The 27,631-nt window shown below is 40.4% G+C and overlaps 2 protein-coding genes across 6 annotated transcripts in view; one reads left to right on the top strand and one right to left on the bottom strand.

Moving 5' to 3' along the window:
- PPP1R13B (protein phosphatase 1 regulatory subunit 13B) overlaps positions 1 to 12,834 on the top strand; it is a 66,875-nt gene extending 54,041 nt beyond the window's left edge. For 2 of the 3 annotated variants that reach the window (XM_054286708.1, XM_054286707.1), the window contains exons 9-17: positions 335 to 515; positions 5,127 to 5,296; positions 6,136 to 6,637; positions 7,163 to 7,929; positions 9,462 to 9,599; positions 9,700 to 9,833; positions 10,559 to 10,725; positions 11,680 to 11,879; positions 12,746 to 12,834. In XM_054286708.1, coding sequence (XP_054142683.1) covers positions 335 to 515; positions 5,127 to 5,296; positions 6,136 to 6,637; positions 7,163 to 7,929; positions 9,462 to 9,599; positions 9,700 to 9,833; positions 10,559 to 10,725; positions 11,680 to 11,879; positions 12,746 to 12,787 — 2,301 coding nt within the window. In that variant the 3' untranslated portion in view covers positions 12,788 to 12,834. Of the gene's footprint in view, positions 1 to 334; positions 516 to 2,217; positions 2,374 to 5,126; positions 5,297 to 6,135; positions 6,638 to 7,162; positions 7,930 to 9,461; positions 9,600 to 9,699; positions 9,834 to 10,558; positions 10,726 to 11,679; positions 11,880 to 12,745 lie in introns of all 3 variants that reach the window. The other variant, XM_054286706.1, reaches the window with a different exon arrangement.
- A 2,413-nt stretch (positions 12,835 to 15,247) lies between these two features.
- On the bottom strand, positions 15,248 to 27,218 carry ZFYVE21 (zinc finger FYVE-type containing 21). 3 transcript variants are annotated; one of them, XM_054286710.1, is made up of 8 exons: positions 27,081 to 27,218; positions 22,266 to 22,316; positions 20,793 to 20,961; positions 19,043 to 19,118; positions 18,577 to 18,668; positions 17,740 to 17,793; positions 16,169 to 16,311; positions 15,248 to 15,337 (listed from the first exon to the last, which is right to left on the bottom strand). In XM_054286710.1, the coding sequence occupies exons 1-8, from the start codon at positions 27,201 to 27,203 to the stop codon at positions 15,302 to 15,304; spliced, it is 744 nt and encodes a 247-aa protein (XP_054142685.1). In that variant the 5' UTR covers positions 27,204 to 27,218; the 3' UTR covers positions 15,248 to 15,301. The 3 variants fall into 3 exon arrangements, with proteins under 3 accessions (XP_054142685.1, XP_054142686.1, XP_054142684.1); XM_054286711.1 differs by lacking the exon at positions 17,740 to 17,793; XM_054286709.1 differs by lacking the exons at positions 15,248 to 15,337; positions 16,169 to 16,311; positions 17,740 to 17,793 and adding an exon at positions 17,823 to 18,089.
- Positions 27,219 to 27,631: the final 413 nt, after the last annotated feature.

The following is a 27,631-nucleotide window of genomic DNA, read 5'->3' as shown; positions in this document are numbered from 1 at the left end:
ATACATATTTGATCATTTAAGAACTGATTTGAGACCATTTGCTTGAGAAAGGCACAGTGAAAGAGACCTTACAGAGATATAGGTATCTACAAGAGACGTATGTGCTGTGACTAAAAAATTTAAGTTTTGAGGTGTTGATTTTAAGGAACAAAATTCGTGCTTTCTACCATGTTTTTTTTCTCTTTTTGTAGAAGCATAGAGTATGATAACTTAATTGTAAGATGTCCTAGCTACAGTGCATGGTTGTAGATAATTAAGATTAGACCTCCCTGTTCATGCAGAAGGGCCTGGATTAAATGGACATTCACGTGTCAATTTGTCTGATCGTTTCCAGTTGAATCGAATTAATGGAACTTCATCACCCCAGTCATCCCTGAGTGCTTCAGGAAGGGTGGCAGCAGTAGGGCCTTACATCCAAGTTCCAAGTGCTGGCACTTATGCTGTACCAGTAGATCCAGTTAAGCCACAGTCTCTCACCATTGCTCCCAACTCAACACATGGAAGATCAAAATCTGGTAAGTACTTGTGTGATGTTTATTAATACAAATGGTTTGAAAAAGGGCAGTAAGGAAAAGGAGTACTTTTCAGAGACCCAGTGTTGGCATAATTGATGTAGGGGAGGAGGCAAGTTTCAGATGTGTTAATACTGTTCTGTGGATTGGACATCAGGCATTTGATCTGTGGCATTTTTGCTTCTTTCCATTATTTTTTCTTAGGAAATTGAGTATTTTCTTTGAAATTTTACTGGCTGGTACATCCCTAAAAGGGGCATGTTTTCTTCACAGATTCTATGTTGTGTCTTTTTCAATTATTTTGTGTGTTTGAATGTAATAATGAAATCAAATTTGTGGAAAACTGTATTATAAATAAGTATTTACACCTTGTTGCTTTTTGTCAAGTAAAACAAAGCTAATGAGTTAATAATAAGAATAATACTTCTCAGAAGGAGACTAAATAGGAAAATAGAATAAAACTATGAGAGGTTTTTGCTCCATCTGGGATGTGGGAATTTGTGGTCTTTGAAGCATTTCTGAAATGGAATAACCATAACATTGATGCTGTTTACTTGTTTCTGCTCCATTTAGTGAAGAAGCTGCCCCTCCAGAACTCCCCAGAACTTTGTGTCTGAAATTGGCTCCCATATTTCCCACTATTAATAATTTCATCTAAAATTTTCAAATAGAATTATTATGTAATTTGTGTTGGAGGCTGAAGGAAGCAGGTCATATTTGTCCCTTAAGTTCTCAATTCTAGCAAATCTCACCTGTTTGCTCATACCTTAGAAAAATCATAATTCTTAAGAAATTATAAGCTGGTAAAATATACATAATACAAATAAAAATGCACGATCCCATTGGTCTAACCATAGGACTTATTTTACCTGATCTCCTAGGAGACATCAAAAAGGGAATGAGTAATGACTAGGAGGCAAATGCTGTTGCAATATTCACATACATTCAAGGACTTTAAACTGAATATTCCAGTAAAATTCCCATCATGATTTCCAGATGGGGAGGAAGAGATGGGAGAAGACAATCTGAACCTCTCTGTAGGAAAGAATGTCAGAAATGTCCCCCCCCCCAAAAAAGCCCCAAGGTCAGAAAGTAAAACTGGCAGAATAGAACTTAAAAAAAAGACTCCAGTATTTCCCATTGATATTAGTGATTTAACAATACCTTTATCAGCTAAAAGTATTCAAAATCTGTGCAAACCCCATCACTGTGGTTTTATGGAAAAGTCTCAAGAAGATGGAATGACTTAATTGTGGGGGTAAAGGTGCAGATTTGCAACAGTTTTGTTTTCAGATTCATGGATTCTTCTTCCACATACGGAAAAGGACAGTTCCTAACATTTAAGTTTCCTAACTAAAAACCACAATTTTGTAATACCAACCTCCCAAAGTATATATACCCACTTCTAGATCTACCTCGGGACTTCTAATATTATAAAAGTAATTATTCTGCCTTAGGACTGGCTTTGTATTTATTATTTTGAAGATACTTGAATGAAATTCTGTAAAATAGATTTATGTAAGGAAAAGCATACATGCTCCCAGGAAGAAAAGAAATTGAGAATTTATTTCAACTGTCATGCTTTTATTTCTCATTATCTGAGTGTTCCTGTTCTAATGTTCTCCATTGTCATTGTTATAATTTTTCCACCACTTTTTTTCTTTCTTTTTCTGTGTAACTGGATCTGCCTTGGTGCGTCCGGTAGAGACAGACTGTGGGTGTGTGAAAAAATCTCCAGACACCTGGAAGGTTTCTGATTTAGACATAATAGTGGATCCTATTCTGTCACCTCCCACTTCTCTTCAGTCTGCTGTTCACAATGTCATCCGCCTGGCACCTACTCTGTTTGACACCCAGCACTGTGAGTCCGTAGAAGATCTCTGGCTAGCTAAGAACTCAGTTTTTAATATGGTCATCTGAGCTCTTGCACACAGATGCATATTAAACAGCATCTTTAGAGCTTGTGTCGTGGTCTGGCGTGTAGATGATGCTGTTGAAATGTAAATTGGTTGAGAAGTTGCTTTTCATCTTTGAAGGAAACAGATTTGCAGCAAATGCATCCCAGGAGTACTGGAGTAGTATACCAGGGATGAGTTGTCTTCTCTGAAAAACCTCAACATTTTCTCAATGTTAGAAACTTCTGGCAATCACTAAAGGGTTTTAGTGTGTTTTGGATTGGATAGATGCATAAAATACATCTTAATTGAGGTACTTCATTTGAGGCTTAGTTTGAATTACTTTGTGGGAAACCTCAAGTTTCTGTGTTGCACTGACTCCAGAGTTGGGATAAAAGCCCAATCTGCCCAAGTCAATACCCAGAGTCTTGCTGCCTTCCATTGGACTTGGAGCATGCATCAATTGCTGTAGTAAGTAACCTGGATCCAGACCTACAAAAATTTTAGGGAAAGTCAGAGAAAATGCACAAAACCTTTTGTGTCTGTGTGTCACTGTCTTATTTCTGTAAATGCACAATGGCCTGGTGAGAGCTGAAATGCAGTGTGTGTTATGTTTACAGGCACAAGCAAGAGGGTGCATTTGGAGGGGTGGATGGAGCCAGTTGGCTGTGGGGTGGCTGAGAGCAGCAGCTGGGGTGGCTGAGAGCACAAGTGTTGGCATCAGATTCCCCTAGACCAGGTTGCTCAAAGCCTCATCCAGCTGGCCTTGAACACCACCTTCAGGGATGGGACATCCACAACTTCCCTGGACAACTTGTGCCACTGACTCCACACCCTCACAGTGTAGGTCAGAGAGAGGAGAGAGAGAGTCTGAATTTACTTCCAGTCTGTTATCTGGGGAAAAATATGCTGTTTGCAATAAGTTTTCGTGTATCTGTTTTTCTAATAGAGAAGTGTTGAATTTGCAGGTAAGATGTTTAAATGTGTCATGTCTCTTGCTGTTGTTTCTGTAAGTGCTTTCCTCATAACTAACTTACAGATCCAGATGCTTTCATGAATCAATTATAACACCTTTCACTGATCTTCAAAACAAAGGTTTTACTGAACTGTAACCTTACTGGAGCTATAGAATGTCTTGTGCATTTTGTACAGTAAGCATTAATTCAGTGCATAGTTGAAAAATGTGCCATTATTTAGAGCCTAAGAGTTTAGACGCCTTTTTGGTCTCACTCTTGATAACCAGATTATTAGAAACAATAACAAACAAAACCCACAACATTTTCAGCTTGTGGATAATGCCAATGTTAAAACTGGGCCTCATTACTTTACTTCCTAGCAGCTTGCAAGTGTGAAAAGTGATTTCTGGACTATATACTGTATTCTCAGTGTAAAAGTATGCAAGTGTTAATCCTGTTTTGAGAGATACTCAACAAAGAGGGTAAGGCTCGTGAGTAGAAACTAGAGTGGTGGTGGAAAATTCACTCTCATTAGAATGTTCCTATGCAGCTTATTTTGGGGCTATCTACTATACCAGACAGAGAATTCTAGAAATAGCCCTGCTGATTCTATTTTCCAGAAGCTTAGAACTGAAATAGGAAACTTGGCCTCTAAATACCTGATTTTCATTTGATGCTGTATTACTGTGGGGTCCAGAAATCTCATTCAATCTCCACAAAGGCACACTCCCCCTCCATTTTAGCTCCTATCCTGCAGTAAAGTCAATTACATGTTACACATCACCTTTACACATTTAAGTGCTCCACTACAACAGTTACAAGCCATAGGGATGGAGGAATGATCTCCAGTCTCCTTACAGGAAGACATGCCTGATGTTTAATCTTTTAAAGGCAAATCAAATCCTTAGGGTCTAACATAGGATTTATTTAGTTACTATAAACTATATCTAATTATTAGGCTACTTAAACTCTTTTGCTTACTTAGAGAACTGAAACTAAATAGTCCCACGCAGTTAATAAAGTAACATCAATGCCTCTAGGACTTCATTAAGGATTTGTTGCTTCAGTTTATGTGCAGCTATGCATGATTTTTTGCATATGATGAAGATAAAAGCCCATGACTTGCATCTTCACACTGTGAGTTAAAGTTGTCAGCTGACTTTATAAATTTATTTAATATTAAATCGCTGGGGCAATTCTAATCGGGTGAGTATGTTGAGGAAAAACAAAAGGTGAGTTAACCACCACTTCCAGCAAAGGAATGTGTGCTTTTGTTCCACCCTGCTGTTGAAGGGAGTTTCTACATCCTGTTATGGGTGAATCAATCTGGTAACCATAGTTTAAATTTGGAGTAAGTCCACTCAGGGCTTACACAGACTTAACATTTACTGTAGTTTGATTTTGTCTCTGGATAGTGCCCAAAGAATTGTGTTGATGAAGTGTTTCTGTGCGGATTGTTACTCTGAGTTTGTTTGCTTTCTAATAGCAGAATATGCAACACTCAAGCCAAAATTTTGATCACATTTTTTCTATAGAAATTTTCAGTTCAATTTGAATTTTAAAGGGTTGTGAACAGCACATTCTATGCAGTGATTTGGCTTTCAATATTGATTTCTGAATCAAATATTAATAATGATTTATCTCACTTCTGGAATAAAACTAATCCCACTGTAATCTAAGATATTTTATTTCACATGTTGTTTTGCTTGTTTGCAATGCTAGTATGGATTATCTTAAATCTAGTATTTTTGTCTGTTTTCAAGCTAATGATGGAAATTGGCCGCTACTTAAACAGAGCTCAGCCCCTGTGGTAAAACCCCCTCAGATCTCCAACACAGACTGGAAAGAATCAAGCATGGATACCGCTTTAAAACAAGGAACTATATCCAGCCAGCCTTTGCCAACTTCAGTATTAGGAAGTACTGATAAGCTGGTGGGTTTCATCTGTGATATATTTATAGTTCTGCTTTGCTGAAATTATGAACCTTTGGCTTTCATAGCTGAACTCACTTCAGTTACACATTCCATTTCCCTTCTGCTATTTATTTAAAAAGTCATAAAGAAAATTATATTTTTTCTGTTCCTTCCTGTTCTTATCACATTAAAATGTGTGGGTTTCTTTCAACTTCAGTACTTTGTATTCCTTCCTATTCTTTTACATATCTAGTCTCCCTTTTTCCCTCTTTGCTTCTCCTAATCCTCTCCCCCCTCCTTCATGTTTTTCTAATTCATATATTTCTTAGTCACTTTCCTTTGTATAGATTATTACTTTTTCAGTGTACTCTTTTTTTCAAAAATCTCACAAAAGAAGTCATTAAATCCATCCTTAAGTGAGACTAATAGAGGTATCTGTCTTCACTGTTGTAATAGTACTTTATGAATTCTTTAAGACTATAATCTTTAAAGAATAAGGACTTGGTCTTCTAGTTGTTTTGCTAAACTCTGACAGTATGTGTTTTCAAGATCAACTAGACACTGAGATCTGGAACCTAGAACAAGTTAATCAGGCTTTGCATGTATGCAAATAGTTTTAAATTGATATGAATGTGTTAGAGCTGAAAGTGCCTTTCAACTGTGGCCTTTGTCTGAGGTATGATGAGATCCTCAGATATGATTCTACCTGAGTTTATCTAGTGATAAAGGAACACAAATTGTTTATGTTGACTCCTTTTCTGTCCCACAAGATTGTATGGTATGTTGAAAAAGGAATGTTCTTGCCCAGAAGTACTTTATTGAATTGAATGGTATATACTATTTATTGTTCTTACACAGGGCCTTGACCTGGGGAAGGTGCCACCAACAGTTCCTGGTGTAAGCAAGCAGCTGCCTCAGAACTATGGGACCTATCCAAGCCCAGTTCCCTTAGGAACAGGTTCTACAAACTCTCTAGAAAGGAGGAAGGATGGCAGCCTGCCCAGGCCTGGCACCAGCATAGCAAATCGGCAGAGGCCGGTCCCGCTGCCGCCGCCCAGCAACGTGCACCAGCCCAGCTCCTCGCAGCAGATCCAGCAGAGAATTTCTGTCCCTCCCAGCCCCACATATCAACCCTCTGGCCCCCCCTTGTTCCCAGGAGGAGAGGGCAGGCCAGAACTGCCTTTGACTGTGGCAATCAGACCTTTTCTCGCTGATAAAGGATCCAGACCTCAGTCTCCCAGAAAAGGGCCACAGACAGTGAACTCCAGTTCCATCTACTCAGTGTATCTTCAGCAAGCAACACCACCAAAGAATTACCAACAAGCTGTGTACAATACTTTAAATAAGTCAGTAAAAGCAGGTAGAATATATTTTGCTTTTTTTTTCTTTGAAATACATTAAGATCTACTTGTTTAGCTTAGTTGACTTCCCATATCGGAAAACTTATCTAAATCTGTGAGGAAAGTAATTTTTGTGCATGCAGCATAGCAGAAAAATCATTCAGTATATTTTTTGAGGTTATCAATAAGTATGCATTGATTTACCTTTTATTTTAAAACAATGTGCAATTGGAACAATATAGCCTGGATAATTTATCAATACTTTGATAAATAAGTTGAAAAACCAGTGTCTATATAAGAGTTTTGCTTCTCTTACTGTTTCCTCGTGAAAGAGGAAAAACATTTCAGGTGCTCCTTGTAGCTTATAATTGTAAGCATCAGCATCACCAACAGGTAAGTATTTATTTCTGTTTTGACAGTCCCCAGAACAATATTTTTTTTCTTTCTGTATTAGTGTCAAACAAGTATCAATAGTTTATTTATAAATATTTTATTATGTAATTTAAGAACAGCTCTTCACTGTTGTCCATCTTTCTTTTCTTCAGTTTATGGAAAGCCTGTATTACAGTCTGGTTCAACCTCTCCCTCACCCTTGCCATTCCTTCATGGCTCTTTGCCTGCCCAGTCTCCCTCACAGCCACCACCTCAGCCTCAGAGTGAGGTCACTGAAAAAGATCAAGAGCTGGAAAATGCTCCACCACCCAGTGAGAACAGCAATGTGGAGAACATTCCCCGTCCTCTCAGTCCTACAAAGCTCACCCCTATCGTGCACTCGCCGCTGCGGTATCAGAGTGACGCTGACCTGGAGGCTCTGAGGAGGAAATTGGCCAACGCTCCGAGGCCGTTAAAGAAACGCAGCTCCATCACCGAGCCAGAGGGCCCCAGTGGACCAAATATACAGAAATTATTGTACCAGCGCTTTAACACCCTGGCTGGGGGGATAGAAGGTGCTCCTTTTTATCAGCCCAGCAATCCACAGGACTTCATAGGCAACTTAGCTGACGTTGATAACGGGAACGCCAGCACCAATGGCAATGTTGAAGAACCAATCCCCGCGCAACCTACGGTTCCTGTCCCTGATGAACCGCCCCCCTCGTCAGATGCCAATGACAATGAGTTACCTTCTCCTGCTACCGAGGAGTTGATAAGCACTGAAACCACAAATCAAACATCTGAGACAACTGAAGACAACAACAACAACCTTTCTATAGTTCCTTCTACTGAGCAGTCACCCAGTCCCACGCCAGAGGTCAGTTCTCCAGTAGAAGATGAAGCTCCTTTGCCACCTGCTCTTCCTCCTCCACTTCCTCCAGTAAGTAACAAAGCAAAAGAACAACTTTGTGAACTACAGAATTAGCTTTGTGCTTAAGCATAACTGGAACATGGTAGGCTTGTGCTCAGCAGTGTCTTTGCACTTGAAGTCTCATGATATTAAAAGGAAAGAAAACCAGGGGAGTTCCAGGGAGAATTCTGATGGATTAGTTTCTTTGCTACTCTACCTGCTTAATTAGGAAAATATGCAAATAGGTAATGGGAGGTTGTGTATGTGTTTCTCAACTTTTTGGAGGTTCTTGTTTTACAACTAATTCAGGAATTGGAGATTCCATTATTTTTTTTAATGTGTTCAGGCCTTCAAAGATAGCTTACCATTACTTTCATACAAATAGTTAGGTCAGTGGGAAGCTTTTTAATTTGCAGGCAAGCTGAAATAGCTGTTCTGGGGAAACTGCTTTCCTTTTCCCCTCTCAGAGGAGATGGAACGGGACTAACTCCAGCAGCAGCATAGCTGGCTTGTGATAGCAGAAATGTTCTGTCACATACTTTGAATTGCTTTCAAAGTCCATCCTCCAGCTGCACTAACATCTTTTAAATACTTGCCATTACCAAAATCTACCACATTTGGAGAATTGAAAAATACAGAAAAGAATTAATTTTATTCTTTGTTGTTGTGATATCAATCACTCTTTGAAACCAAGGTTCATCCTCACTCTTAGATTCAGGTAGGAACCTTTGCATTCTTCTGAGAATTCGACTGCAGTGTGCACAAGGCTTTGTATGGTTTTCCATGAGCATAAGGACCAGGATACTTCTGGGAGAATGGGATATGCTAGCAACTAATATTATTCATAATATGAAGGGTTTATTTTCCAAACTGAAATAGCCATCCTATATAGGATGAAAACAGATCCTACAGAGCTAGAGACCAAAAGCATTCTATAAAAGCTGTAGTTAATAATAGATTATTTTTTCCACAGCAAGTGACAAGGACACATGTAAGGGATTCAGAATATTCTCAAAACACATTTAAATGTGCTTCAGATCTTGCAAATGCAGCTTCTGATAACACCAGCTAGAATGTCACATAAAATAGCTTCATGTTCTGTACTTTTCGTTCCTACAACAAAACTCCCAACTTGCCAGGTCTGACCTTCAACAGAGACTCCTGCTAATTCAAGGCATTGATTCCTCTAAGTACAGACTGGCTTAATTGTGTGGTGCTTTCTAGGCTAAGCAAAAGTTTTCAGTGTCTTAGATAATCCCCCAGTAATATGCACACCTTATATTAGATACAATTAAGATGATGATGCTTAAAACACTGACTTAAGTACTTCATGCCTTGTACTCACTATCTTTAATTAGAAGCTTTGAAACTATATTGGCTTGCTTTTTCATTTTTTTAACTGCATAAAATGTAGTAATGTATCAAGCCTTTTATTTAGAGACTTAAATAGAAATGATTTCATAGCTCTAAATATCATTTAAGGAAGATGAAATTCATAAATTAATAATTTTTCCTACTTGTACAACCTGAAATTTTGCCTTCCAACCTTCATCTTTATTCAGACAAAACGTACCAACTTGAAGAAACCCAACTCAGAAAGAACGGGCCATGGTTTGAGAGTGAAGTTCAATCCCTTGGCTCTCCTCCTAGATGCTTCTTTGGAGGGTGAATTTGATCTGGTACAACGAATCATATATGAAGTAAGCTTTTAAACAATGGCAACCCCATTGCTTAAACCCTTTTTAACCCTTTTCCCATTCAGGGAAAAGAAAGTGATAAACTATTTTATGTTTTCAATAGGTTGATGATCCCAGTAAACCAAATGATGAAGGCATTACACCTTTGCATAATGCAGTGTGTGCTGGTCATCACCACATTGTGAAGTTCCTACTTGATTTTGGTGTAAATGTAAATGCAGCAGATAGTGATGGCTGGTAAGTATCAAGATTTTTAGCCTGGTATCTGGGAGAAGCACCATTTAAATGCACATTCAAAATTTAATTTAATTTAAACCTGTTCTGGGAACAATTTCCTTCGTCTTTACCCCCATCAAATGAGTACTCTCTAAGCTGTAGGTGGAGATGAACTCAAATTCAAGGTTACAGCGTGTTCAGCTCCCAAGCAAGCACACTTAAACCATAAATTAGATTACAGTTTGTGATAATTAGTGGTAGAGTTGCATTTCTTGTTCAGATGCTGAAATAATTAAACTATAAATAACAAATGACAAAAGTTGTTTTGCTTAAGTTTTTTCAACAAAGATACCACTACAGATGTTGGTGTTCATGAAGAATCTCACCTTACAGGTAGCTGTAGCATTCCTGAAGTCTTTTTGAGGGATGAGAATGTGAATCCTCAACTTTGTTTTACCTTTCAGGTTTCCTTGTATTAGAAAATACCCTTTCACACCCAACAGCTTTGTAAGCTGTGAAAATTATTAGTTTTGCTATCATCTGTTTCATAAGGCTTGGCTTTACTGGAGTCAGGTAAATCCTGAAATCCACCCTAGCTGCTTGACAGGTTTTAGACAATGCATACACGTACTTTAAACATAAAGAAAAATTTCCTTTTAAAATAGACAGGCTGTAAAGGGCAAGATGAAAGTTAGGATTCATGGAAACTTCTTTTTTCACATGTACATTTTTTTGCTTTATTTCAGGACACCCTTGCATTGTGCAGCTTCTTGCAATAGTGTTCATCTCTGTAAACTACTGGTTGAATCTGGGGCAGCTATTTTTGCTTCAACTATAAGTGATATAGAAACTGCTGCAGACAAGTGTGAGGAGATGGAAGAAGGTTATATTCAGTGTTCCCAGTTTTTGTATGGTAAGCTGTGACACCACATCTTTCTTAAGATTCATCCTGACTTGTCCCTCTGATCTGAGTGAAACATCTGCTTGGGCCTCAGACTGGATGATATGGCCCATCACGTCCATGTGCCTTCTAAGTGCTAAAACCAGCATCACCTTTTCACTGTGATGTTGGTCTTAGTCCTTCTGGGTTTTGAATTACTTCACAGGCTCCTTCAAATGTTAAGATTTTTAAAGTTTTAATTTGGCTTCATTTCAGGAAGTGCTTCTACAGGGAGGTTTTGACCATAACAGTGAGTTGGCAAGTGTTTTGACAGAGAGACTCCTAACTTCCTGATGCACAGGCTGTCAACTGAATTCTAGCAGTAGGAGCAGCCTTTTATTTCCCATAAAATTATATTAAGAGTTGGTGTTTCCAAGGCATTTTGACAAGGCAGCATGTTTCTGTGTAGTGGTGTTGTGCTCTGATTTTCATCCCTATGCTGAAATTCAGAACTATCTATTATCATCTGAGATCTATACTCAAATTTCTAGCAGATCACACAAAGAAAGAAATATGCTTTATGAATAATTATTTTACAGGAGTGCTTAGTTACTAAAATATATTTTGCAGGAAAAGCACTTCAATGGAGCAAATTTTTTATTTCCATGAGAGGATTTAAGCTTCATTGAGGCTCTGCCAGATCTGACATTGTGTGAGCTCTGAAAGCCTCAAGTGTCCCTGTAGAAGGCCTGCTGTAGGAAGCAGTTTCCACTGCACGTATAATAAATGAGAAAAACTCATTCTCTAAATTATTCTGCAAGATTTTGTTTTATCATGCAGTTAAATTTCTGACAGCATTTCTTCACAGAAGTGCTGAAAACTGTTTGTGATATGTTATTAACAGGAGACTAATATTAGGGCCACCATGTCAATAGTAAAAATCTCAGAGGGAAAAAAGTCTATTTTACCATCTGGTGTTGTTAACAGGAGTGCAGGAGAAGCTGGGAGTGATGAATAAAGGGGTGGTGTATGCTCTGTGGGATTATGAAGCCCAGAACAATGACGAGCTGTCATTCCACGAGGGCGATGCCATCACTATCCTGCGGCGCAAGGATGACAATGAGACGGAGTGGTGGTGGGCCCGCCTCAATGACAAGGAAGGCTATGTGCCTAAAAACCTCCTGGGGGTAAGTTCTTTACCTCTCCCTTCTATTTGTCACCTGCACCTGAAGTAGGAACAAAAGATGGATCTTTAGTCAGAATCCCTCTGTGCACCATCCGCAGCACATTGAAGTGGTGTAAAGCAGATTATTCTCTCTGGCCTCTGTGCCATTGTAAACAAACAGGAGGGGCTACTGTTAGGACATTGGTGCTGGTTGTCTTTGAGCAAGTTAGTATACTTAATATAGTTTATGCTTTAATGAGACTTTTTCTCCTCCTTGGCTAAAATATAGAGCCCTTATGGAAAGTATGGTGGCTCTATTAGGCAGCTTGAAGTCTTGGTTCAGAAAGTTTTTCGGGAAGGTTTTAATACCTGGCACAAGATAAGGACATAGGTGTGTGTGAGTTTAAAACAGGAGAGCCTTGAAGATGACAACTGTGGGCACATTGTTTATCCTGCTCAGACAGATGGAACACTGTCAGGAGAGGCCAGGAATGTTAGGTGACTAAGTAGAGAGCTACTGAGGACAAAATGCATAAGAGAACTTTGCAGAGCAGGAAATAAGCTTTCTGGAGTGCTCAATAGGGAATTTTTGTACTTTTATAAAAGCATCCTTTGTCTGTTCTGGATCTTGAGCTAAATGTACCATGTCATTTTCAGAGCAGCTACGTTGCTGCCATTGGCAGGAGTAAATCAGCCCTTTTCCTCCTGCTTCTTCTTTTTCAGGAGTGGCCTAAGAACATCCCCTAACGTACAAAAGCCCCACCCCCCAAAACACTTCATCACCAAGTTCTGCCTAATAAGTTCTGCCTAAAGTACCCCTTTAGTTATAAATTATTTAAGTTGGTATTAACCATGCAAAGCCTAATACTGTTATTCTGTTTTTTTTAGTTATATCCACGAATAAAACCTCGACAGCGAACCCTTGCTTGAATTCAGTTGTACAACAGTGCAGTACCATGCTGGTAACTGGAAACTTAGAACATACACTGGAGCCATCATTTTTGGTCATTTCACAGAGAGAAATAAAACTATGATATTTAGTTTTAATGGTGCTTTCTCTTGTTAAATGGACAGCATCCATGATTTCCAAGATCTGCAGTTTGTAACGAGGATTGTTTGTGTGACCAGCACTGAGGAGGAGAGCGATGCCTCCGCTACCGCCAGTGCTGCGCCAGCTCTCGTCTCACGCGGTGTTTTCAGTCAGAGTTCCGTGGTAGGAGCTTCCTTGTGTTCCATGTTCAGAGGTGTCATTTGCAGAGTGCAGATGCACTGTCCAGTTTGCTCCCACAGCAACTGTCCCATGTCAGGATTTTGGGTATTTCTGTTCCATACCAGTGAATGTTGAGTTCTCATTACAGATCAACTCTTTGGGTTCTAGGACACAAGATCTTCACCTGTTACATGCATAATTAAGTAGTTACCAAAGCTTGGTGAAGGCTGGGATTTTAGGTGGCAACACAGTAAACACTTAAATCCTAGTCTGGACAACCCCAACGAAAGCTTTACCTAGTCTAGCATCTTGCAGTATTTGCATTTAGAATCAAGCTAGAGAACTAACAAAAACCAACAGTATTTGTACACTTCTCAAAATCCCTACACAATATTCACTTGGTGTTTTATTTTCTTATTACTCAGCCTACAGCACCGGTGTTACCTCTACGAATGTAAAGGTTCCCCTACTAACCCCGAGCTCGTCCAGCCTGGACACAACAGTTAGTACTGAAGTTGCAGCAGCTTAAGGGATCTGTATGTGTGCAGGGATGAAAGTGCAATAGTTGAAAAGGGTAAGAGTCTGGTAAGGGTTATACTGTGTCACCTGAAGTCTGCCTGAGTAGTCAGTCTAGAAAAAAATATGAAGGACTGGATAGAAGTAGAGAAAGAGGGTTGTGTAGATGCCAAGTGGAGGAGAAGAAAGAAACAAGGTTTAGAGAAGGATTTAAGAAAGGCAATAGCTTATTTGAGGACAGTTTCTGTGGTTCTTGGCAGCCTACAACTGCTGCCAAGGCAAGTTATGCAATAACCTGTTCCACTACATTGTAGTTTCAAGCAAAAAAGAAAAACCCCACAAACAGGCACTTCACTGGAATTTTAATTGTACATGATTTTATATACCAAAAGTATATTTTGAATTTCCCGTTATAAGTTTTAGCCATATTTCTTGTAATTTTCTCCCATTTAACAGTATGCAATTTGATTAACTCTTCATGTACAAGTTCTGTGTATAATTTATATATTCATTTTTGCAGTGCTGTAACTTGCTTTTACCACAGGTCAGCATTAACTGTATATATTGTGGTGAAAAGTGAAAGGGTATTATTGTTGAAGAATTTGCTACATGAATGTGATGATTTCAAGAGCCTATGATACACTAATTCAGAGAACATGTAAATGTGCACAATAAAGTACTGCTAAGGCATGGCTGCATTCTCCACTCTCTTTATAGAGGTCTCAACAGCAGATGTGGTTTGGTCAGAGTCTGCATGAAAACACTGATTGTAGTTTGCCAAGGTTACAGCTGTCAACCCACCTTTCCTCCTTGTTTTATCAGCTTCACTGAAGATGTGCTTACACACTAGTATCCCAGTATTCTGACTGGGAAAAGTTAACTTAGAACTAAAATTAGTGTTTTCTTTAGAAAAAGTGAAAATTTTTACAGTTCAGAGACTATGGTGGCCATTACTTAAGAAGTTGTATATTACAAAATTAAATAACACCTTTTTTTAAATAAGTGAATTAATTTATTCATATTTGTACATTAAATTGTATACAATTTCAGATAGCATTACAGTTAGATTAACAAAAGCTCATTACCAAAAAAGAAAATACAAAACTAAAAATTATTCTGGAAGCTTATTACAGAAGTGAAGTTTCACGGTCGAGTTCATACAAGTCAAATCTGGTGGTATTCAGTGAAAAATTTAGATGTTCAAAATTAAATGTTTAAAAAAACCCATGTGATTTCTATAAAATCATATCTAAGGCAGATTTCTTTTTGTACATTGATTTTAAACATTTGGATAGAGGGAAAAACCTGAGATCTATACCCAAAAGCTATTCTCTGCAGAAGAGACATACACATTTGTTTGCTTCCTGTAGCAAACAGTATATATAATGGTTACTATAAAAGTTGTGCTGTACATTAGCTGTAGTGCAGGTCACTTTCATATTAAGTGCCAATAAAGGCTTAACAAAATATACGAAGTCTTAAAAGGTGAGGCTGTTTAAAGCATTAACTGTATACATATTGCACACTACCGTGAATACTCATGGTTCAAAAAAATCCTCACATTGCATTTGCCAGTTCTTACATAATGAACCACGCTGGAATGAGAGAGAGAGTCAAGAACAGCAAATATTTCCAGCTGTCAAATCAGCACAAAGTGAGAGGCAGGTCTGTGGAGGCTGGTGTCTGTGTGTGCCCTCAGGAGGCCACAGCTGCAGTTCTCACTGGTCCCGAGACTCATAGAGAAGTTTTGTTGCCTAACAGAAAGGGAAAATGCCAGTGTTAACTGAAGTTTCACTTGCAGCCACCTTATCTGCTTCCCACCCCTCCAAAAACCTCCTTTAAATCCAGGGCTTTAAATTCTTCCTTGTTTTCCTCCATCTGAAGCCTGTACTAGCATTCAGGAAGTGCTGAATGCACTTGCCATGGTGATAGAAGTTTGAGCACACGCTGCTGAGCAGAGTAAAGGTTGGAGTAGGGGCACCTGGGGAGTTCAAAAATGGCAATAAAGCAGCAAAGAGCCACAAACCTGCCTATACACATTATAATGACAGTTCTGATCAGCAATTGATCAGCTGACTGACTGGAATGGGGCTTTGGTTTTTTCCCACCATTACTTTGATTTAGCAAGTATCAACCTTCAGGTTCATTACCCATGCAGGGCCCAGCACCAAAAGATTAAACTCTTCCATTTCCAAAATCAACAACTTCTTTAAATCTTCATGAAGCAGTAAAAACAATTAGCTGAACTTAGGGTCAAATGAGTATTTCATAGTGCACATTCTTCAGCCAGTAAGAAAATCCAAGGAAGTTTAAAGCCAAATTCTTAGTTCTTTTCATCTAATAACATACATAAGATCTTGGGAAACCCTTCAGAGTGCATAAATTCCTCAGTCTCTGAGCAGAAAGCTAAAGGTATGTTCATTACAGCCAGCCATAGCTTCTGTTTTCCAAGCAACAAGGCCCTGAAGTCCTTGATAAAAAAATAACAGAAATACTCCTAAGGCTGAATGCTCTCTCTGGTGCTGCTGAACACCATAGGTAAAGATTTTCTTCAGCCTTGTCTAAGTTTTGGCTGCTTTGCTTACCTTATGCATAGCTGCCAGCCAGGCTGCTGACAGCTTCTTGTTACAGCTGAAGTCTTCACCAGCAGTAAACTTCATCTGCATCACCTCCTCCGACCCCGGCACCTTGTACTGCAGGACCATTCCTATGGCACGAGTGTTGCCTCCTGGAAAGGGAAACAACATCTGGAACAGCAGCAGGCTTTACCAACTAAGTAACACAACATTTTCCAACTCATGGGTATGTTTGGAGAAATGTGCTCACTGCTCAGTTCAGAGCACAAGCAGCTGCTGGATCTGAGGAGCTCATGACCACAGCTTGTAGTGCAGGCAGTGGAACCTGCGGCCTCCTATTGCTTCATTCTCTATGCCAAGCACCAAGGCAGAACCTGCATCAGCCTTCAGGTAAAGCTACACACCTTCATGATTTACTAGCACCATGTTAAGACACCGTTACCACAGCTTCATACAGTAGCCTGCAGTCTGTAGGCTTAGGGTCCAATCAAACTGATGGCAAAGCAGGCAGCAGTCCTTCCATACCTGGCAAAGGGTGGAATGATGCTTACATAAGGCTAGAGAACAGCTGGCCAACATCATTTACTTCCTGAAGGAAATTGCTGCCAAAGACTGCTCTGCCAAGAGCACAATAAGTGAGGTGTTTGTATCTCTCTCACTGAGGCTGCAGAGATGAAGATAAACCAAAGCAAAAATACAGACATTTAACAAGATGACACATTACTGTCATTACTTCCTGCAGCAGTGGAGCATAAAGTAAGCTCTAGGAACAGCACTAGCATACACAGGACACTTCCTACAAAGCTCTTTTTAGAAGTGTCTGCATGAGAGGGCCCCTGGAGGCTGTTACTGCAATATCTTAGGAGCCAAAACAAATCACAATCTAAGCCAAACTCAATCTAGTTAGTGCTGTTAATGTACCCAACCCAATCAGAAGCCCACAGCAGGGTTTATAAAAGAGCTACTTTCTACTCTCCTAGGATAAATGGAAATTCAACTTTATCAATTGCTTCTCTGCACCTACTGGTCAGAATAATGGATTAAGGGTCTACTGAAAGATAAACCAGTGGAAATCACACACCCACAGCCTTGACCAGCTTGCCCATGTCTGGCATTACTAAGACAGAACACACCTTGCACAACAAAGAGGCCTTTCTTTTAAAATTGTGTAAAAGCAAGCCAATAATTAACAGTTTCAGTGCAAAGCCTTTCCAGGCAGCACACAGGGAGTATATTCATTTCTAGTATGCCAAATTCAGCAACCTGCTAAGCAGATGATCTGTAACACTGTGTACTACTGCAGATAGCATTTCTCATCTCTCCTTCTCCCAGCATGGACAACAGCACTTTGGTCTAAAGAAGGCCTTGAGTACCTTAGTTCTCCTCCAGAGTGTTACAAAACATTCACTCGTGGTTTATTAAACAGACATATGGGAAGGAACAGATACGTGTCAGACTCAAACACAACTCAAGTTGAACAGCAATTATGGATCAAGCAAATAATCAGCACTGCAGAGAATAAAGAGGTGAGGGGGCCATGGCATGCTTGGGTGAGTCATGCTGAAAGGCACTGCAGATACCTTCAGAAACAGGCTGGCTCTCCAGGAGGCTGGTGTAAGTGTGAATATCCTTTTCTACCATCAACAAGGAAGGCAGGCAGAAAAGAGATAAAGCAATCAGAAGAGTAGTGAACAAGGAATTACAGGAGCATTAAGTGACTCAGCAATACACCTGGGTGATTTAAATACCAAGGTAAGTTTATTCAAGTTAACATGCTGTACTGACTGAATAATGCACAGATGGGCTGTGCAATTAGAAAAACCCAGCAGTGACAGAAGTGTTGATAAAGAACAATTATTGAAATTCCTGACCTTGTTTGTTCTCATTTCAGTCAATTCATATTCAGGTTCATCCTGAAATACTCTAAAATCTGGTAAGAGATGGGGCAGTAAGTTGCTGCACTCCAATTTAGATGTTACCAGTTTCATTTGGCCACCCCTTTGTCTTGAATGAAATTAAGAAAGGATAGTTGAATTATTTACTCTCCCTCCCCCATTTCATTCTGTTAACAATGTTTGAACCAGTCCAGGCAAAATCCCAGCTGGATTCTGAAATGGAAGCTACCAAAGACTAACAGTTCCCTCCTATGAGCTCTTAAATCAGTAAATATTTGTACATACCCAAGAGAACAGGTGACAACCACCCTTACTCAGGTTTATCAAAAGGCTCTCCCACATTAAGGCTGTAGGAGAACTTCTAAATCTTTAGGTGTTCCCCCAAATCCCAGCAGCCACAGGGGACATTCTGAGAGCAGTTGTAACCAACACAGTTACACACTGAGTGCACTGTCTAGCTCAATAACTGCAGCATCTTTTTTTTTTTTGTAATAGTTCATTTATATTAAAAGAAAAAATTACCTCCAGGAGTAAATCCCTCTGTAAGTATCTGAACAGTTGAAATCTGTATAATTTCAATTTCATAATGGCTGTCTCCATCCAAAACCAGGTATCTACATAATAGAAGAAAAAGGGTTTTTTCACTTTTTTTTTTCCTACAAGATCAATTCCAAATCAGAGGAAAAAAGTTAAACAATCTCTCAGTGACATTGTTTATCTGTTCTTTGGGGTGAGGAGGAATAGAAATCAGGCAGAAAATGTTACTTTTCATTGAAATTTCACCCTTCCAAGACATTCTGATCCACACTATTAGTAAATTCAAGCAAACATTCCAGTATTGTTGGATCTATCCTTTCAGTCTGATGACTCTCTCCAGTATCCTCAGGGCATGTTACTCTCCTATTTTTTTAGGTTATTGTGTAAGAATAGAGCTGTAAGTACATCAATGCTACAGTTTACAAGTGCAGTTTCCATCAATCTTTCTCACCTCTGGTTGTTGGAAAGTCGACAAACCATGAGCTCAGATTTATCAGATGTTCCCAGAGTTACAAAGAATGTAGCACCTGGAAAGAAATGGTTCAGTATTCTAATAGAATTCAGAATTCAAGAAGCAACATTCAAAGCTAACTTTTACTTACTAATGCACTGAATTGAGTGAAATAAGAGAATAACTGAAAAATTAAACTGATTAACATCACAAAACACTCAAGTATAAAAAGCTGATCTTTAATTATCATGTTCTGACTTAAAGGACCTTTCACACATGCTATGCAATTTCTCCCATGTGTAGAAATGCAGATGATATCCAAGAGGAATCTTTTAAAAATGAGAAGAGATTTGGAGGTGGCAAAGACAGGCAATTAAAGACCCTCTGTCATCACTGTAACACAAATGATTGTTTCTGTATTAAAAAAACCCCCAATTTAATAGCAGGATGTGACCTTCAGTTCTATGCTTAAGAAACTGTAAAGACATCTCTTTTTCATTACTGAAGGCTGGCTCAGTCTTATTGTGAGGTCAATGAACTTCAGCTTTCATGTTGATTCTTCCCCCTCAAAACTGCTTTGGCAAGGGGAAGGTCACTGTTGCTCCACTGGAGAGGTGACTCAGAACTCCAAGCAGCCCAACACACCCGACCCCTTTGCTTCCTCCTCGTGTTCCCTGTGTTACCCAATCCCAATAGGGCTGGCCTGGGAAATGAAGAAAACAACATCCAGCCCTGCCCAATGGTCTGCAATCCATCCCCATAACCTGAACCACGCAGCCCTGGAGTTCCACCTCCCTACTTGCAGCTCACCCAGGCTCACTGGCCCCCAGCACAGAGCCTGTGCTGCTGAAGTGAGACAGAGACAGCAGCACCAAGGCTGGAGAAGGACATTACAGCCACCACCACCTCTCTGACCACCATCTGTGGCTCTACAGCAAGGCAGGAACAACTTCAGAACATGAAAGCAAACAGGACAAGCTTTAAAAAAACCTCTTCAATTTAAAAGATGGGATTTAAAAACTCATCTACACCCTCATGGTAAAGCAGAGTGAAGAATGATTTATGTGCTCCAGGATGAGCACACTCCCTTCTGAACCCAGGATCTCCCCAGGAACATCCTTGCCCATCACATGTGGGGCTTAGCTTACCCATTATGCAGACAGGCATCATGCTGAGAGATCATCAAAAGGCACTGAAGGATCACACACTATTTTAAAAACTGAAGTTTCAGCTTTCTTAATGTAATTGGAACATGAATTACTGTATTGTGAAGGTTTAAACCTATGGAAAACTGAGCACTCATGATGATCTGCCATCAACCACAGCTGTAGGCCATGGACAAGATCAAAGCTCTCAGATGAAGCTTGAAACAAGCACTCTATCTTGTTTGAAAATGTTAAAATATTCTCTCAAGTATTTTTCATCCTTATTTAATGTAACAGGAATATGGTTAAAAGATGCATTATTTCAAGGAAAATGCCAACTGCACACTCATCTGTGCTCACAGGTATTAAAAATTTATCTTTAATTAAATCCCTCTTTGTCAAGACCAAGAAGTACAAACTGAGAGTTGCAAACACTGACTACGAAGTGTGAACCTCTCTCTGAAGAAACCCCTAACACAAAATCATTAACTGCAAAACAAGAGGCACAGCAAAGAGGAACAAAACCACAGCTTGTTGGACAAGAAGCACTGCTCTTGCTGTTCACTGGAATTTGAATAACCACAACCAGGACTCTGGGTGCTTACCATTCATGAGCACTTTGAGCTGTTTGTCGTAGAACTCGGTCTCCTTCTGCGACACCAGGGCGCACTCGGCGCACTGCCGCACGGGGTCCACGAAGCACATGCGGGGCAGAGGCACTTTCTTACTGCAGCACTTGTCACAGAAACACTTCCCACACCTTCTGCAGTGATGCTACAAGCATGAGAGAACACCTCCTTTACTTATTTACTAAGGAAACTAAGAGGTTACCACAAGTTTCTCAGGTGTGAAACGTGCAAGCTGAGGGACAGGTAGAAGAAATGAACTGTTACAGGAATCTCTGAAGGTTGGACAAAAAGGACTGAGTATGATATGAACAGCAACACTCTAAGCCTTTGCTGGCACTCTGTAAAGATGCTTCTGGAGCAAAATAGAGGGTCTCTAATTTCCAGTAAATCCTTCACCTCCCTGTCAATAAAAACCCATGACAAGAGTGGTTTCCAGGTCCCTTCGCACTTCTGGCAAAAGATCTTGGTTAACCTCAACTGAAGTTTCTATTCTTCTTCAACTGCAAATACTATTATTCTCTTTTAAAACTTATTCTCTCTTTTAAAACTTATTCTCTTATTCCCATGGGAAAAATATAATAATCTTCATAGTTAGAACCTAAAGCTATTCCTTTTATCAGAAGTATCAGGCAGCACAGCACAAATCCAGGGAAGTTGTGAAACCAGACCGAGTATTGCAGTGTGTTTCACAGCCCCTAAGTTTGCAACCAGATGGCCTGTGCTCCAGATCAGGGGTGTGACAGTGCCAGCAGATCTTCCTGATGCAAGTTCTCATGACAGAACAAGTACTCCCAGGCAAGCAGGAACTCATCTGTGGCTCAAAGCAACCCTCAAAGTTTGGTACAAGGAACTGGTAACACTGCACTTTTGGTAAGTGTTAGTGTTAGGCTTTCCTTCCAAATGTTCTGCAAAATTCTCTGGAGTACCTATTTCCCAGGGCTACCTCCAACTGCTTCCCACAGCTAACACAAGGGAAACACAGCAGCTTGTCATCTGGTACAACATATGAGTGTGTCTGGTTTAAAATTTCTCCTTCCCTCTCCCTCCAAACAATTAAATTAAAAAACACGAACTGTGTCACTGCACTACAAGTCACACTTTCACATCTTTCTTCACTTTTGTAAGCCTGTGCTAACAAAGTGTCAATGTAATTATACAAAGAAATTATGTTCCCTCCTAAAAATTACTGCTGGCCTTCTTTGGGAGGGTCTCCATGTCATATTCTGCATCCCAGTCTGCATTCCACAGTGACCTCTTACCATTAATAACAGAATTTAATGTTAGTGTTTTCTCTTCATCCAGTGAGCCTAATTATGTACTTTTCACTTTCTACTCTAATTGGAATTTCTCTCTTCCAAACTCAAGACAAATCCTGGTTTACTTTTCAAAATATGTCAATTGTAGTATTTTGTAACACTTACTGCTTCGTATTTCATTAATTTATCTTACCTTTCTAGTTATGAAGTCAAATTTTGTATCACACTGCATACATCTTGGGCACTAGAAAACAGTACAAATTAAGATTAGTCTACAATTTTTTAAACCTTTAATTCTACCGCCATATACAAAGAATGAGCTTCATATTATGCCCCATAAAGAAACACCTCCACAAATTTCCATCTCTTCTCTTTTCACCATGAATAGCTTTCATTTAATATTGATGTAGCAAAATAATGTCATCTCCATTTGCAAGACAAAAAAAAAGCTGCCAAACTTCCCCCTAATGAATAGTGCATCCTGCCAGCAGGCAAAAGTACATCTCAGAATGATTTACCATTCAAACATTGATAATGTTTGGCTATCTAGACAGTCCCATATTCCAGAATCAACTGGTTTTCTCTAAGTTGTCCTCACTTTACTCTACTACCATGCTCTGCTGACTCGCCAAAACATTGTTTACACAATTTAATGCTCTCAATACTCACACATTTTTGAAACATGCTAAGAGATATTTGGTTTTCTTCCAAGCCACCAAGACCTAATGCTTATTCCAGCTACAAAAAGTCACTTCCTGAAATATCTCTTTCCTAAAACAAACTTACACCCACACTCCTTTCAAAAAAAAATGACAGAAAAAAATTGAAGGAGTTTCTCCCTTCCAAGTAAGTAGAGTTTAAGGGGTGACAGCTTTGACTGTGTTAACAACTAGAAGTGATCAGTGACTGCTGGACAATCAAAATTTTCTATACAGAAAGTCACCTACCAAAGGGTTGATGCCCAACCCTTAGGTCCCCGGATTTTCAACAAAACTTTACATCTTTTTATCTACCATATCAAACCCCAGTGTCTGAGGCTTATAATGCAACTTTTGCTATATTTACTAGCAAATATTAATGCAAAATTATGCCTGGTTAGAAACTGAAACTCCTCAAACCAGACTATCTCAGACTACAGCAGAATGTCGTCTTCACCACGTGCCCTGAGCTGAGCAGGTGCTATTTGCTAAGCACACAGTGATCACCCTTTGCCTTTAATTAACACATTTCAATACTTAACCCTTTTTCTTCTATAAATCCCCTCAGGTTACAACAGCTTCTATTCAGGGATTTTTGCTCCAGCAGATACTCAATCACTGTCACAAATCCAACAGCTGCAGCCAAGAAAATATTACAGCAGCTAAATTAAAAATTCTCCAGAAATTTTTCATGTCCTTTTCAAGTGCAAGCTTGTTAATAATTGGTGATAGTTTATATGAAAGGCTGTGCTGTCTAAACAGACATTTAACACATTAGACAGTAATGGCAGTCACTGTAGTGGAAGGTAAACACCTACTTGCAGAATTTGTTACAACAAGCTGTTTCCAAATCCCACACAGAAGAGCACTGGAAGTGTTCCTGAACTGCTTTCACTAACACTGAACTGAGGCATCCAAACACAGCTTTTCACAATGGCTGCAGAAAAGCTTATTTCAACACTCACTGATAAATAATGTCAGCATTGAGCAATTTCAGCACACACCAGGTTTCACCTCTGTAACAAGCAGAATTCCACAGCTAATGTCATCTTCTGTTATATCTGGTTTTAATTTTTGACATGTAGCTTAATAGCTTCCCTGGGAGCTGGTCCTGGCAATAATTTTGGTATGCCTTCAATTTACCCAAGTTCTAATTAATTTTCATAATGAAAATATTTGGGAGGTTTTTGGTTGGGTTTTGGTGGTGGGGTTTTTTTTTAGTTCACCTGGACTGGGTTTTTTTATTTGTTTTTTGCCAAAAAACTTGTGCAGAAAGCAGAAGTCACAAGCTAGAGGGGGAAAAAAAAATCAACCTCAAACTCTTCTAAATACCGTTCTACATGGATTTCATACAGAATTCTAAGCTAAACATAAAAGTGGTTTTTAGGAAGGAACAGAATTATCCATCCTCTTATTTAACACAAACTATAGAAAAATATTCTGAATTCCAGACCCATGATGATTGCCCTGCCTGATACAAACAGCAGTCCTAAATAAATCACAAGTCAAGTAGCACATGGTAGCTGGCACTGCAAAATGGGATTTTCTTAGGAAAATGTTCTGACACAAGCAAGCTCAAGATACTGTTCCTTTGAGGTATTTCTGCTTTAAGTAACCAGAATGGAGTGAACCATTTGCATAATGTCAATTTCTGCTTTGCCTGGGACAAGATATTTATTGAGAACATCCTGAAATGTGAATTCTTCCCATTCATCCATACATTGACATAATCAGAGAGTGACTAGCATTTAATTAAGTTTTATTGCTTGGAGGGGTTTTATCACATTAGCAGAGAAGGAAGCACAGTGTCCAAGTTACTTCTCATGTCTTCAAATAAAAAGATGTGAAGCAAGAAATTAAGTAAGAATTCATGTCAGAAGTACATTCATTTCATGTGCAGTCAAGCACCAATGCCAGTATCAGATTACAGATTATCAGAAAGAGGAAAATGAAAGAACATCCAACAGCTGTTGGATCTTGGCATTAATTTAAAAATACCAAGAGCTGGTTCATTGCAAACTTGTCATGGGTTTGCTCAGGTGTGAGAACTTATTTCCATAACCCCATAGATCCAGCCAGAGGTGAGGATCCCATGGATGGCCAGGAATCAATAGTTACACTCCACATGCTTTATTTGCATAAATAATAACAGAGTGGTTCAAGAAGGGATGCTTGGGAAGCCCTGGCTGAGTTCCCTAACACAGGGAACCTCTGCAAAGGAGGAAGTTCAGGGAATCCCACCTGGCCAGAGGGGGAAAGGGCAGGATGCAAAGCCAGGGCAGGCAGAGCTGGGCTGCTCTGACCCTGCCTGAGCCTGGCCTTGGCCAGGAGGGCTCAGCTCCCTCCTGCAGCAAGGAAGGAACCCTCCCAGCACAGCTAGCAGCTCCTCAGCCACGGGAACATCTGCTGCACAGCTGGACATCACAGGGTTTGGCCACCTCTGCAGGCAAACTGACACATCTTACTCAATTTCTAGTCCAAGCTTTCCTTAACAGAAATATCATCAATTGAGCTCTGCTGGTGATTAACAAAGAAATTCTGAGTCAGACAAGGCACATGCAGATGCCAACATCCTAAGCTGTCCTGAGTTTAATGATGCTCAGCAAAGACTTTCATAAATCCCCCTCAACTCATTACCTCTACTACAAATAAAATTACTTTAAAAAGTAAACTTTTCAGTAGTTCTGCTCCAGCCTTGCGTTTCAAATTCCTCATAGTTACTGGTATTTTAAGACTGTATAATCTTGTGATAAAAAAATTTAAAACTTAATTACATTTCAATGCTGTATAAGCTGCACAAAACTACCAACTGCCATCATTATTAGGTGGCCTTAATTTAAAAAAATAAGCCAGTTGACTCTTGCATAAGAAAAATAAAATTACTGGATTTGTGAGTGTTACTGGCTGCACAGCAAAAGCCAATGGATTTGAAAAGCCAGATAAGAATTTACTAATACCACTCAAGGTCTTGTCTTGGATATAGACACTTCATTTTTAATTATGTCTGACAGGGTAACAAGAGCAAGCATTCTCAACTAATTCATTGCCTAGGTAACCCTGTATCTTTAAATTTAATTGTTCTTAACAAAAACTTGGGATTTATAAGCTTCCCTGTGTATCACATACCCGGTTTATTTTAGGAAAAAGTTTGCAACATACTTGGCAATTGTTAACCAAAGGGATGTCAGAACTCTAACATACTTCCAGAAATCTAGTAAATTTTTTTTTTCTAGTAAAAAAATATTTTACTTCCATAAATCTAGTAAAATAATTAACCACAAAATAACAATTCATAGTCTTAATCTTGCATTAACAAATGCATTTTAAATATTTACCTCTATCACACTTCCTCTCAATAGCAATTATCACTGAGCACATTCAGTCACAATTCAATACCCTCAGCCTATAGATCTGCAGACTACAGGGGGAAAGCTGAATTTTAAGGAGAATGAAATTACAACAGAATTGTAATAGAAAATTCAAACTAACAACGCACATCAGACTGATGTAGCTACAATACACAGATTGAATTCTCTCTATATAACTAACAAGTTTAACTAGATGCTACCACAGTCCCCAAACAATCTTTAGCTGAATTACACAGAACGTTCTGCCCGCAGAGATACGAAGCAGAGGGAGAGGCTTTGTTCTGCACTCCTGACCGAAGGAGGACTTGGTGTTCCCGTGCAGAACAGCCCAGCACGTCCGGATCTGCCCGGGAACGCTCTGCTGGCTGACCCCGGCTGAAACCCACACTAAATAAATCCTCATTCCGCTCACATGTAAATGCACTGGCGTGTGTCCACGCCACAGAACGCCGGCAATAAACAAATAAACCAACAATGGATTCTGTGTTGCTTGTGCATCTGGGTGCAGCGGCTGGCAACAATCAACTCTCGTTACATGAAATTAAAAATATCACCATCACTAAGTTGTTTACTTAAGAAGCATTTAAAGCAAAGTTGACTGAAACAGACTGAGCTGTTCAATGGCTGTTTAACACCACGAACACTCACACCGGGAGCCAGAAGGGCTGTTCTACCTCAGCTCTATTACTTCAATAATGTATGCAGTTAGTTTTAAACCAAACCACCTTTATAAGCATTTAAAGCAACACTGCACAGCTCGCTACACTTCTCACCACCAATCGCTCGCGAATTTTCGCGCCGGGGCCGCACAGCGGAGAGCAGCGAGTGACAGCCCCGTCCCTGCGTCCTTTAACCCACCAGCCCAAGGGAAGCGAAAAAGCGGAGGGAAAGGGAGGAAGGAACAGGGGGAAGGGAAGCGCGGCGCCCCTGCCCCGGCGGTACCTCCTTGTCGGGCACCCAGGGCGGCTCGTCCAGGCCGAAGGGGCTGCGGGCGGCGCGGTGCTCGGGCACCATGCGCAGCCCGCTGGGGGAGCGCACCAGCTTCTTCGCATCGCCGCCCGACATCTTCCCCCGCGCGCCGCCGCCGCCGCCAAGGGACGCCCGCGCCGCCGCCCAATGGCCGCGCGGCGCTGCGCGACGGACACGACGCCCAACCAATGGGAAGCAGCAGCTCTCCGGCCCCGCCCACGCGCTCAGGGCTTTCCAGCCAATCCCGTGCCCCTCGGTGCACTAGTCCCGCCTCCTTCGTGTCCCGCAACCCGGAAGCGAAGGGTTGGGTCGCCGACTTCCAGGAAGCGGCACACCGAGCCCGGGCCGCCGCGGCCGCGAGGGGCGGCTCCGCAGGGCGCGGTTCCGCAGGGCGCGGTTCCGCAGAGAATCCCCGGTCGCTGCCGCAGCGCCCGCCCGAGGCTCTGAGCCAGCCCGGCCCAGCCCCGCCGCTCCCGGCCGGCCCAGCGGGAGGGGAACGAGCGCCGCCCTGCCATTGGCTGTCC

The sequence above is a fragment of the Melozone crissalis genome, unplaced genomic scaffold (assembly GCF_028551555.1).
Source record: "Melozone crissalis strain CALT ecotype California unplaced genomic scaffold, PUWL_Pcris_2 ptg000056l_1, whole genome shotgun sequence".
In the NCBI taxonomy this organism is placed as follows: Eukaryota; Metazoa; Chordata; class Aves; order Passeriformes; family Passerellidae; genus Melozone; species Melozone crissalis.
The sequence above is the reverse complement of the archived record's forward strand: the minus strand, read 5'-3'. Positions and strand labels throughout refer to the sequence as shown.